This window comes from Taudactylus pleione, unplaced genomic scaffold (genome assembly GCF_031769625.1).
Source record: "Taudactylus pleione unplaced genomic scaffold, aTauple2 ptg000485l, whole genome shotgun sequence".
In the NCBI taxonomy this organism is placed as follows: domain Eukaryota; kingdom Metazoa; phylum Chordata; class Amphibia; order Anura; family Myobatrachidae; genus Taudactylus; species Taudactylus pleione.
The window spans coordinates 7,886,763-7,900,732 of record NW_028284887.1 but is presented as its reverse complement, the minus strand read 5'-3'; the positions used below and the strand labels follow the sequence as shown (position 1 = coordinate 7,900,732).

The 13,970-nt window shown below is 43.2% G+C and overlaps 1 protein-coding gene across 1 annotated transcript in view; it reads left to right on the top strand.

Annotated features, from left to right (window-relative positions):
• Window positions 1–13,970, top strand: part of PITPNM3 (PITPNM family member 3) — a 767,267-nt gene that overhangs the window by 693,366 nt on the left and 59,931 nt on the right. The window contains exon 10 of the mRNA XM_088449478.1: window positions 5,890–6,060. Coding sequence (XP_088305604.1) covers window positions 5,890–6,060 — 171 coding nt within the window. The remainder of the gene's footprint in view (window positions 1–5,889; window positions 6,061–13,970) is intronic.

Sequence of the window (13,970 nt, the reverse complement as noted above, 5' to 3'; positions counted from 1 at the left end):
TCGTGCCCGGTTCCCGTTTCGTAGGGAAACTTATTCATGGGATACTGGAGAGTGCAGGAGGTGCAGGGACCTGTGAGACACGGTAGCAGGGAGCTCGGCGTGGCACCGCAGTACTCAAGCTGACTAGATGCCAGACAATGAGCATGCAGGAGGGAGGGTCTGTGAGCAGGACTGCCGGGACAATGTGTATGTGCATCTCAGCGTGGTCACACTGGAGGCAGCAGTGTGCTGGGGTGGCAATCGTTCCCCCCCCGGATCCGCCACTGACCTGAGCTGTTGATGACAGGCAGCAGCCGCGCTAGCCTGGCTGACCCTGTTTCTCTGTAAATAAGTGGGCGTGGCTATTGGGAATCGGGGCTTTGTGTACGGGGGGCGATCACCCTGATCGCCCCCCCCCCCCCTGGATCCACCACTGCTTTTTACATATTATGTTTCATTGACAATTGGAACTTCTGCCTGCTTCCCTTACTGTCTTAGGGCCTGATTCAGCAAGGATCGCTAATGCGATCGCCGTTGCAATTGCTTACACAAGTCTGCTGCGAGAGTATGCTAATGTTTGCAATTGCAAATCACTCACACGGACAACATGCAGACGCCCACTTCCCCTCTCGCACATCCGTAATACCTTACAATCCAGCCAATGAACACAATGAACACTCAAGCTAAATATAGCATCGCGTGGCTAATTTATGTACGCGAGGGATTGTAAATGTCCCCAAACACCTTTCAGTTTAATAGATTGCAAAGCATATTATTGGCGCGATACTGAAACATAAAGGTGGAAAAAAAAATATATAGTGTAATATGTCCAAGATCAAATGGAATGCATAGATACATCCCAAATAGCTCACCTTAATTTGTTTATTTTAGACATTTGCAAAGATTTGTTTTTTATATACTCTGACAAGAAAGTGCCCAAGTTCATTAATAGCTTTGGTATAACTATAAATATTACCTCAGAGTCTTCGATTGATATAATGTTTTAATTGAATCTAAGATGATTAGGTGATATTGTAAAATATTACAATACAATAGTAAAAGCCAAAGGTGCATTCACAGGATAGACTGAAATGTCACATGTATAGTAACAAAGTCCTAGGTAGATGTTGCTGCCATTTCTCCTGTGGTCTCTCTTTATGAACCACTCATTACCGTTTTGTGTACAGTTGTTCCCTTCATTGTACAAATGGCGCAGTCACTATCCATGTATTTTTAAAGGGACTTAATTGGTACTCAGAGGGAATTGTATCAAACTTTGGAGAGAGATAAAGTGGTGAGAAAGTACCAACCAATCAGCTCCTAACTGTCATTTTTTTAAAACACAGCCTGTAAGGTGACAATTAGGAGCTGATCAGTTGGTACGTTATCTCTCTCCAAGATTTGGTACATCTCCCCCTTAATTGTGGGGACAAAAGATGTCAGTGCATAAGAAAACCGCAAATTCAACATAATATTTTATAAATGGATGTGTTGGAGCAAATACATACTGTATAATTCCTGTAAATATACTTGATTATCATTAATGAAGAATGATCTATGATGCTGCCATTTAGCAAATTCATCCAGTTGATTCTTAATAGTAATGAGCATCAAGATTAAACACAACTCTGATTAAATGTAGAATTGTTGTGTAAGATGTGATAAAGAAAAGAGTGGAAAGTCTAACTTGCTGGATTAGCCTATGTTGGCCTATAAATGGCTTATTCACCATATTATTCTGAGCATTTAGAAGTCATGATGACCCCCCTCCCACACACATACATTCCAAGTTACGATTATGATGACTATATTTTTACTCTTTTTGGAGAAGCACATTTCCCTTTTCATTTTAGAAGCAACCAAATGGTGCGCCATTGAAATCGCTAAACTTACAGTATGTTCAATGAAGAAACAATTATGTAATCACTGTGGGTACAGTCTCTGTGGCTGCTCTACTGCCTGGCAGTAATGGGGGCATAGCACTACTGGTCCATCCATCCCAGAGGCACCCGCTCAGCTCTTCTGAGAATGCGCATGTGTAGTGAAGGACAAGTTTCTGTCACTCCCCATGTGCCACCCTCTCACCCATCTTCTGGAGTAGCTGACATAATTGAGAATTATTGAGGGATATTATCATTTATTTGGTCCTGTGCTGATTACTGCATTCAAACCAGCTTTCCTTGCAACAGTCCTGTCATTTTATTTATTAATATACTAGTTACTGTGTATGATATATATATAATATTTACTTAAATACATTTATATACAATGGCAAAGAGCATGCAAAAATAGCAGGGAATAATACTGTAGAGGTTATACAAATGACACACATGAATAAAGCAGAGATAAAGCAGAAAACACAACAAAATGGCATATCAAACCCCTCTGATCTCCAGGCCAGCATGGGGTAAATTTACTAAGATTCGAGTTTGGTCAAGTTTTTTTTTTTTTAATCTAGATTTGTATCGCTGAATCTCGAGTGATTTTCCCGTTTTTCATCTTGCAAATTTACTAAGAGGTGAGTTTAGCTGAAAGTGAGTTTTCCGATTGAGAAGCAGATCGAGATATCTCCCCCGAGTAGCAAGTTTAGAGGAGATTACTCACCCGAGATTGCAGTGTTTTCTCTCTGCAAATCTCTCCAGAGCTAGCAACCTGCACATATCAGTGAGATATGTGAAGGCTGCTTGTGTGTTATACCTGTTAAAGAATGGTTACATTTAAAAAAAAATACGTAGGGTCCCACCCCCAAAAAGCCATAACCAGTCCCAGACTGGTCAGCCAGTCCTGGTTCCAAAAATTACGGGGAACAAAACGAGTAGGGTTCCTCCGTAATTTAGGAACCAGCACCTGGCTGCAGGGCCAGGGGAAAAAATTGCGTAGGGTCCCCCTATATTATAACCAGCACTGGACCCAAACTGACTGGGGTGTAATTCCACAGCCAGGAGACCCTATTACCAGGTCTCCATGGCTAAAGCATTCTCACCCCAAGATGGTCAGGCCAAGCTGGGGATCTCAGGATGGTGGGGACCCCCCAAAAAAGGGATCCCCCTCTACCGAAACCCTAGGCTTGGTCTGAAGCCCGGGGCTCTTCCCCGCACCCCTGGGCTGTGGGTACAGGGGTAATAAACTGTAAAATAGTAGAAAACTGTTGTACTTTACAGTGGAACTACAGGTGCCAGCATGTCTGCCCTCTGGCACTTGTGGAACTACAAGTACCAGCAGGAGGCCAGCACCCATATCCCCACAGTAAAATAGTTACAAAACCACAGTACACACACACACACCGTTTCTAGTAAAACTTTAATACATAAACCTAACTCACTCACACATACCTTTACAGCTGGTCTGTCCACTTCTCCATGTAGATTCCACGGATGTACCTGGAAAAAAGATCCCATACTCAACTCAATCCTGGCGCCGCTCTCCGTAGCATCCACTTTCTTGGCAAAAAGAGAAAACAATAATCATATTACAATAGATAAAGATAGAAGGAAGCATGCATATAGTGCAAATATGGTTTCTACTTTTGGCCGTTTGTCACCTGACATTGGACGGCCTATGAGAGTCCCAATATGATTTACACTAATATATACAAAATAGTACTGTATCTGCTTTTGGCCAGGATCCCTCTGGAAACCGTTGTCCTTATGCCAATAAGAGTACAGAGAAAACAAGGGTAAAAGAGATTTCAGAATGTATCTGCCATATAAATGTATAAAACTACGGTAAAGATATTGCAAAACAGATCTCTATAATATTCAGTTGGTATGACTTAATAAATGTTAAATCCACCACTAGTTCACACTTATAATACAGTAGTTGTCAACTCAATTACACAATTACTTTATGGAGTGTAAAGGTGTGTGAAAGAAAAACCATGCCTGTATGTATATAACATCTGCTGTTAATCCTCTTACCAAAGGCAGCAAAAGGTTAATGAGAGTGCCAGAGAGTATATACTAATGGCAGAGAGCACAGTGCTTCTGCTGATGACTGTCTGACAAGGTTAATACATAACTAAGCAGTCAATGAGAGAGCGCTGAGGAAGATATAGTATGATAGGGCCGTTACTGACATCAGATCATACAACATTATCAGTTTCCCTAAATAGGATGGCAAAGCAAAAACAAAAAGAGTGCTATATCACAGAATGATAAAGTATCAGTGCTTAGCGAAGGAATAAGGGGGCTGTATAGTAATGATGGAAAACCATTCAGAGTAACATCCTAAGTAAACCTTAATTTTGCAGTGCCTGTCAGTGTAAGCCACTGATGGTGTACAAGCCTTCATGAGTTATCTTCTAAATAAAGGTGTACAGGTATAAAGATATATACATTGTGGCTAAAAGTAAAAAAAAAAGGGGGGGGAGTAAAGGAAGCTGGATTTAAAACAGGTAGAATGGCTGATTGCTATTATATTATAATAAGCCTTAAGTATCCCTAAGTAAAAATATACAGAGACGGTGATGCACGTCCTATAGTGTAAGTCAGATATGGACATATAATAGATTAGTGGACCATACATAAAAAGGTATAGCTGTTATAATTGCAGTCTGCTGTTGTAGATACTAGATATAATACCCTGAAAGTTGTTTATAGGCTGTGTGTTAGTCCTGGGGGATCCAATGTTGGTCACAAGTCAGTGCTCCTAGTGATAACACATGAGTGGGCATTTTGGGGATAAGCATGTACAGTACCACTGTCCGTATAGTGAAATATACTAAAGGGCCTTTAGGATCCTGTATGGTGGTAACTCACATAATTAGCTCCAAAATCTCATCCCAAAAGCAGGACATTGTTGGCCATTCCTGCCATATATGTAGAAAGGAGCAACTATGGCCACAATTCCTTCAGCACGTCAGCGTTCTGATGGTACTATATGTGGAGTGATGTTTAGTGGGTACCATGTACCATTGTATGTATACCTTAAAAGCATTTTCCTTCACCTTGGTGTTGATTGATGACTTTGCTGTATGTTACCATATCTGCCATCACCCTCACACAGCACCTGTGTCAATCTTATTCCAATGTTTCTGTCAGCTGAAACGGAGGAGAGACAATGGTGCTATACAATAAAGATAGTTATACAGGGGTAAATTTACTATTCAGCAGTTTTGATGGGGTTTCCAGTTGCTTTCCATATGTTTTACAACAGTTTTTGCTGTGTTTTATTCCCAAACCACCTTAACTCTGCCACATGTAAGGATCACAATACCCATACATATACAGTCAGGTGCATAAATATTGGGATATTGACAGAATTTTCATATTTTGGCATCTATTCACCACCACAATGGCTTTGAAATGAAACAAACAAGATGTCCTTTAACTGCAGACTTTCAGATTTAATTTGAGGGTAATTGCATCCAAATCAGGTGAACGGTGTAGGAATTACAACGGTTTCTATATATGCCTCCCACTTTTTAAGGGGCCAAAAGTAATGGTGGTGAATAGAGGCCAAAATATGAAAATTATGTCAATGTCCCAATATTTATGCACCTGACTGTAACACTGTACACTTAAATTGTCGTCGGGTTTGAGGCAGTTCTGCTTAGTAGTTCTTGAATTTGTATACTTGTAAATGCAAAAACATCGATGGTGCTCCAATGTCCTGTTGTATTCTGAAGTCTAGTTTCTCTGTGTTTTCCAAAACCACCTCTTAGTAAAAATATATCCCATAGTCCCACGTTCCTTGGTTAATATATACATTTACATTTTTTGTGAACGAGTCCGTAAAAACAGTTGAACTATGTATATAATATGAACAATCTAATTGTAAAATTCTTATTTGTTTTTATACATAACTAGTATAAAACAAACATTGCCTTATGTTAAGTTACAGGAATTAATTGTACTATGTTGATATGCTGACTTCCATTCTAAATGCTCTTAATTTTATTTTATTCCCTAGTGTGCCGTGCCCGCCCTGCTTGCAGTCAAGTGTACAGTTTTTTCCATTCTGCTGACCCCTCTGCATCTAGACTGGAACCTTTGCTGGAGAAGACATTCCACATGCTTCCACCATTTAATGTTCCCAGATACCAGAAAGACCCCCTTGGGGATGGAAAGTCCTATCTCTTAGGTAATGTATACCTCTACACTAACATTCCTTTAAGGAGCTTTAACAGGTTGAGCTCCTCAAATCAAACATACTATAGTCTTACAAAGGCAACATCATTTCAATAAAGCAATAAAATATTGACATAATTATTACCTGGAAGTTTATAGTCCAGCAAAACTATGGTCCAGCATGTGGAACTCCGGTTTTGATGTAACGATAATAGCATATATCATCATTCAGCTGATGAGTAAAATCCGTCATAATACAGTAACAGTATATAGTATAATGATAATTAAAACATTTATGATAAACGCTACAATTAAACTTATTTATACACCATGTTAATTGTAGAGTTTATCATAATTGTTTTAATTATCAGTATTCTTAATGCTTAGAGTGTGCACCTGCATTTTTAATGATTTATGGACATGCACACAGTGGTTGCCTACTTTTGCAAAAAATAAATGTCACCTTTTTATGCATGGCACTACAAGTCTCAGCATGGTAGCACCTCGTACTATGGGTCTAATTCAGCAAGGACCACAATTGCAAAGCTGCACCCAGGCAGCTTTGCGATTGAGATCCTTGCAATTATGGAAATGCAGCAGGAGGCATCACGCCCCCTGCTGCATTACGTATCTGAGCTGCATTGTCCAACGCAGCATCGATACTCTGCGGACCATCGGCTGGCTGCGTGACCCATGGGGACCCGCAGCCGGCCGCCACAGATTAGAGGAAGAGGACAGGAAATCTCCATAGGCCGACGGAGATCCTGGCCTCTTCTCTCCACCCCAAGGGCAGCGACATGCCTACGTTTCGGGAAACGGAAGCCATTGCCACCCCCTCCCCGCCCACAAACGCCAGCAGACTGTTAATCACTGACAGTCTGCTGACAGTCTCCGTGCTGGCTCGCAGACCCGTTCTGCATGTGTGCACTGCTGAATTAGGCTCAATGTTTGAAATAAGGGTGGGCAGTCCAGTGACTTCCCCCTCTCACTTCACCTTTCCTTTGTATTTGTGTATATAAAGTAGGGGTGAGCGGGTTCGGATTTCTGAAATCCGAACCCCCCCGAGCCCCCCCGATCCGAGTCCGATCCGAATCAGGCTCGACTTTTCCCGCCTGACTCGGATCTGAAATCGAGGCAAAACGTCATCATCCCGCCTTCCGAGTCTCGCGGGTTTTGGATCCTATATAAGGTACCCGCGTCGGCGCCATTTTCTCACTCGGCTGTGGACAGTGAAGAGGGAGGGTGGGAGTTAGGGCTGTGTAGTGTAGTGTAGTGTAGTGCTGCTGTTGTCCACTACTTCAAAGTCCATAGGGGCTGGCTGTGTTGTGCTGTGCTGCTGTTGTTAATAGGGGCTGTGTCCACTACTTCAAAGTCCATAGGGGCTGGCTGGACTGTGTTGTGCAGTCAGTTCTCCATAGGGGCTGTGTCCACTCCAAAGTCCTGTGCAGTGTCCCAGTCCTAAAGGAGTGCTGTAGTGTTGTCCAGGGGGTGCTCTGTCCATCAGGGGTGCTCCCCCCAAGTGCTAAAAAAATAATATATTTTCTGTGTTTGTGAATTGTGTGCGCAGTAGCCGCACGTGCATCAACAAAGTAGTGCCAAGCGTGCGCCTGTGTCATAAGTAAAGGGCCGGCTGGCTTGACCGTTAAAGGGTGCTGTAACCCCCGAAAGTACACTCCAGTCCAAACCAAAAAAAAATTATTTTCTGTGTTTGTGAATTGTGTGCGCAGTAGCCGCACGTGCATCAACAAAGTAGTGCCAAGCGTGCGCCTGTGTCATAAGTAAAGGGCCGGCTGGCTTGACCGTTAAGGGTGCTGTAACCCCCGAAAGTACACTCCAGTCCAAACCAAAAAAAAAATTATTTTCTGTGTTTGTGAATTGTGTGCGCAGTAGCCGCACGTGCATCAACAAAGTAGTGCCAAGCGTGCGCCTGTGTCATAAGTAAAGGGCCGGCTGGCTTGACCGTTAAGGGTGCTGTAACCCCCGAAAGTACACTCCAGTCCAAACCAAAAAAAAAATTATTTTCTGTGTTTGTGAATTGTGTGCGCAGTAGCCGCACGTGCATCAACAAAGTAGTGCCAAGCGTGCGCCTGTGTCATAAGTAAAGGGCCGGCTGGCTTGACCGTTAAGGGTGCTGTAACCCCCGAAAGTACACTCCAGTCCAAACCAAAAAAAAATTTATTTTCTGTGTTTGTGAATTGTGTGCGCAGTAGCCGCACGTGCATCAACAAAGTAGTGCCAAGCGTGCGCCTGTGTCATAAGTAAAGGGCCGGCTGGCTTGACCGTTAAGGGTGCTGTAACCCCCGAAAGTACACTCCAGTCCAAACCTAAAAAAAAATTATTTTCTGTGTTTGTGAATTGTGTGCGCAGTAGCCGCACGTGCATCAACAAAGTAGTGCCAAGCGTGCGCCTGTGTCATAAGTAAAGGGCCGGCTGGCTTGACCGTTAAAGGGTGCTGTAACCCCCGAAAGTACACTCCAGTCCAAACCAAAAAAAAATTATTTTCTGTGTTTGTGAATTGTGTGCGCAGTAGCCGCACGTGCATCAACAAAGTAGTGCCAAGCGTGCGCCTGTGTCATAAGTAAAGGGCCGGCTGGCTTGACCGTTAAGGGTGCTGTAACCCCCGAAAGTACACTCCAGTCCAAACCTAAAAAAAAATTATTTTCTGTGTTTGTGAATTGTGTGCGCAGTAGCCGCACGTGCATCAACAAAGTAGTGCCAAGCGTGCGCCTGTGTCATAAGTAAAGGGCCGGCTGGTTTGACCGTTAAGGGTGCTGTAACCCCCGAAAGTACACTCCAGTTCAAACCAAAAAAAAAATTATTTTCTGTGTTTGTGAATTGTGTGCGCAGTAGCCGCACGTGCATCAACAAAGTAGTGCCAAGCGTGCGCCTGTGTCATAAGTAAAGGGCCAGCTGGCTTGACTGTTAAGGGTGCTGTAACCCCCGAAAGTACACTCCAGTCCAAACCTAAAAAAAAATTATTTTCTGTGTTTGTGAATTGTGTGCGCAGTAGCCGCACGTGCATCAACAAAGTAGTGCCAAGCGTGCGCCTGTGTCATAAGTAAAGGGCCGGCTGGCTTGACCGTTAAGGGTGCTGTAACCCCCGAAAGTACACTCCAGTCCAAACCAAAAAAAAAATTATTTTCTGTGTTTGTGAATTGTGTGCGCAGTAGCCGCACGTGCATCAACAAAGTAGTGCCAAGCGTGCGCCTGTGTCATAAGTAAAGGGCCGGCTGGCTTGACCGTTAAGGGTGCTGTAACCCCCGAAAGTACACTCCAGTCCAAACCAAAAAAAAAATTATTTTCTGTGTTTGTGAATTGTGTGCGCAGTAGCCGCACGTGCATCAACAAAGTAGTGCCAAGCGTGCGCCTGTGTCATAAGTAAAGGGCCGGCTGGCTTGACCGTTAAGGGTGCTGTAACCCCCGAAAGTACACTCCAGTCCAAACCAAAAAAAAAATTATTTTCTGTGTTTGTGAATTGTGTGCGCAGTAGCCGCACGTGCATCAACAAAGTAGTGCCAAGCGTGCGCCTGTGTCATAAGTAAAGGGCCGGCTGGCTTGACCGTTAAGGGTGCTGTAACCCCCGAAAGTACACTCCAGTCCAAACCTAAAAAAAAATTATTTTCTGTGTTTGTGAATTGTGTGCGCAGTAGCCGCACGTGCATCAACAAAGTAGTGCCAAGCGTGCGCCTGTGTCATAAGTAAAGGGCCGGCTGGCTTGACCGTTAAAGGGTGCTGTAACCCCCGAAAGTACACTCCAGTCCAAACCAAAAAAAAATTATTTTCTGTGTTTGTGAATTGTGTGCGCAGTAGCCGCACGTGCATCAACAAAGTAGTGCCAAGCGTGCGCCTGTGTCATAAGTAAAGGGCCGGCTGGCTTGACCGTTAAGGGTGCTGTAACCCCCGAAAGTACACTCCAGTCCAAACCTAAAAAAAAATTATTTTCTGTGTTTGTGAATTGTGTGCGCAGTAGCCGCACGTGCATCAACAAAGTAGTGCCAAGCGTGCGCCTGTGTCATAAGTAAAGGGCTGGCTGGCTTGACCGTTAAAGGGTGCTGTAACCCCCGAAAGTACACTCCAGTCCAAACCAAAAAAAAATTATTTTCTGTGTTTGTGAATTGTGTGCGCAGTAGCCGCACGTGCATCAACAAAGTAGTGCCAAGCATGCGCCTGTGTCATAAGTAAAGGGCCGGCTGGCTTGACCGTTAAGGGTGCTGTAACCCCCGAAAGTACACTCCAGTCCAAACCTAAAAAAAAATAATTTTCTGTGTTTGTGAATTGTGTGCGCAGTAGCCGCACGTGCATCAACAAAGTAGTGCCAAGCGTGCGCCTGTGTCATAAGTAAAGGGCCAGCTGGCTTGACCGTTAAGGGTGCTGTAACCCCCGAAAGTACACTCCAGTCCAAACCAAAAAAAAATTATTTTCTGTGTTTGTGAATTGTGTGCACTGTGGCTGCACGTGCATCAACAAAGGAGCAGCGCCAAGCGTGCGCCTGTGTCCCATAAGTAAAGAGCCGGCTGGCTCATTTCTTAAAGGGTGGTGTAACCCACAAAGTGCACTACTCTCCAGCAAAAATAAAATAATATTTTCTGTGTTTGTGTGCGCTTTAGCCGCACGTATATATATCAATATAACATAAATGGAGGACCAAACTTTCTCCGATAAAAATAAAATAGGGAAAGATCAAGAACCTCTTCCTCCTAGTGCTGTTGCTGCTGCTGGGAGTTGTTCATCATCCCAGAGAGGAAGTAGGAACATCACTACTTTTACTAAACAATTGACCCTCCAACAGTCCCTAGCGATGAGGATGAAGTACGACAGCAGTCATCCTGAAGCAAAATGTATAACTGAGGCCTTGACTGCTATGTTGGTGTTAGACGTGCGTCCGGTATCCGACATTAGTGCAGTGGGATTTAGACAATTGATGGAGGTAGTGTGTCCTCGGTTCCAAATCCCGTCTAGATTCCACTTCACTAGGCAGGCGATACCGAGACTGTACAGAAACGTCAGAGCCGCACCTGCATCCTTAAAGCAGCAGCGACAAGCGTGCGTCTGTCTGTTAAAGGGTGGTGACACCCTCAAAGTGTGCTACACAAACAATTAAAATATTGTTCTTTTTTCTGTCTTTGTGAATTGTGTGGGCTGTAGCCGCACCTGCATCCTTAAAGCAGCAGCGACAAGCGTGCGTCTGTCTGTTAAAGGGTGGTGACACCCTCAAAGTGTGCTACACAAACAATTAAAATATTGTTCTTTTTTTTTTGGTCTATGTGAATTGTGTGGGCTGTAGCCGCACCTGCATCCTTAAAGCAGCAGCGACAAGCGTGCGTCTGTCTGTTAAAGGGTGATGACACCTCAAAGTGTTCTACACAAACAATTAAAATATTGTTCTTTTTTTTTTCGGTCTTTGTGAAATGTGTGGGCTGTAGCCGCACCTGCATCCTTAAAGCAGCAGCGACAAGCGTGCGTCTGTCTGTTAAAGGGTGGTGACACCTCAAAGTGTTCTACACAAACAATTAAAATATTCTTCTTCTTTTTTCTGTCTTTGTGAATTGTGTGGGCTGTAGCCGCACTTGCATCCTCAAAGCAGCAGCGACAAGCGTGCGTCTGTCTGTTAAAGGGTGGTGTAACCCTCAAAGTGTGCTCCACAAACAATAAAAATATTCTTTTTTTTTTTCTGTCTTTGTGAATTGTGTGGGCTGTAGCCGCACTTGAATCCTCAAAGAAGCAGCGACAAGCGTGCGTCTGTCTGTTAAAGGATTACATCGGTGACAGCATCCAAGTAGGCATGTCAGACAGTCCGTACCTGTACTGGCAGGAAAAAGAAGCAATTTGGAGGTCCCTGTACAAACTGGCTCTATTTTACCTGAGTTGCCCCCCCTCCAGTGTGTACTCCGAAAGAGTGTTTAGTGCAGCCGGGAACCTTGTCAGCGAAATGCGTAGGAGGTTGCTTCCACAAAATGTGGAGAAGATGATGTTCATAAAATGAATTATCAACTCTTCCAGGGAGACCAGCCTCCAGAACGTACAGAGGGACCTGTGGTTCCAGCAGGGACGAATTAATACTCTGTGAGGATGAGGATGTACACACTGAAGAGGGTGAGGAATCGGTGGATGAGGAGGATGAGGATGACATCTTGCCTCCGTAGAGCCAGTTTGTGCAGGGACACATTAATTGCCAGCTTGTTTTGTGGGGGCCCAAACGAACCAATCATTTCAGCCACAGTTGTGTGGCAGACCCTGGCGCTGAAATGATTGATTTGTTAAAGTGTGCATGTCCTGTTTATACAACATAAGGGTGGGTGGGAGGGCCCAAGGACAATTCCATCTTGCACTTCTTTTTTTTCTTTGCATTATGTACAGTTTGGGGCCTAGTTTTTCTAACTGCCATCCTGTCTGCCACTGCAGTGTCACTCCTAGATGGGTCACGTGTTTGTGCCGCCCACTCGTGTCGCTTAGCATAGTCATCCAGCTACCTCGGTGCAACCTTTTGGACATGAAAACACTATTGTGAGGTGTGAGGTGTTCAGAATAGACTGGAAATGAGTGGAAATTAAGGTTATTGAGGTTAATAATAGCATAGGAGCAGAGAAACCAACAAATTCTGTGATTTTAGCTGTTTTTATGCTTTTTTAAAAAAAAATACAGATCCAAAACACAAAACCCAGAACCCAAAACACGGAAGGGTGGTTTTGGCAAAACCAATCCAGATCCAAAACACGAAGAAAGATCCAGATCCAAAACCAAAACACAAAACACGAAAAGTGGCCGGTGCACACCCCTAATATAAAGTACACTTGAAAGTGAGACTCCTCCTGCCTGGACTAGCACCCCGCCCTCCTGCCCCGAGGTGATTTTAATTAATATAGGTCCTTCCATTGTCATATACTGTTATAGGTAAGTCCTGGATAAATTGATACAATGTGTCAGTGTTAGTGACCCATCTGATGAGGTTCACCTTGACGTGGGCATGCATTTTTTGCCAAATGTGTTAAGAACCTTATTAATACTCCATGGTAGATGTGGATTTTATCATAATTATTTTAATTATCAGTATTCTTACTGCATTTTCTTTTATTTTTGCTTTATGGACATGCACAAAAAATGTAGCCTACTTTTGCAAAACGTTGTTAGTGCCGTCCAGGGCATGCCATGTGGAACCTAAAGTATTGTGTGCTGAATGTTGCCATATAGGGTCTTGAAATGCTAAAATATTATTCAAGCACCGATTGTACGCCTGAGACCAGAACCTGTGGTTTTATTTAGTGGGACCACTTTAAGAATTTTATGATTGCCCCTTTATCTTTTAGTCTAGTGTAGCCTATAGTGTGGGAGGGGTGGGATTTTAAGGTGTTTTTTTAGTGGCTTCTGGTTAGCAGCACTTGTCTTTTAAAAATTCATCCCCAACCATATGTCTTGTCTTTGTTTTTTTGTTCGATGGTGGAAAGAATGGCTGTTTAGTTGGTTTGGCACTGGGTGGGCTTTCCTGATCAGTTATTATTAGGCCAAATGTCATTGCCAGGAAATTGTGACACTGCTTGTACGGGTGTGTTGATGTTTTATTAATTGGTTAGCGTTGAACACCAATGTTTGTGTTATTGAATGCATGACTTTGTCTCGTCAGTTGTCCTTTCTTTTGTCTGCCACCATACTAACATAGATAATTAAATATTGATTTTTAATGTGAAAATAAATTTGACCTAATTTGAAATGCCAACTCCTGTTGTCACGTGTTTTATATTTTTGATAAGTTATTGTTGTTATGATGTTACACAGGGTAATGAGAAACTTCAACCATTAGGGAGATTAATTATACAGATAAACAGTGAATGAAACATGTATTCCAGTGTGCAGACAAAAAGCTTGGCAATGAGTCTCTGACCTTAGTGTAACAGTTACATCTGATCTGGCACAGCTTTACAGCATGAT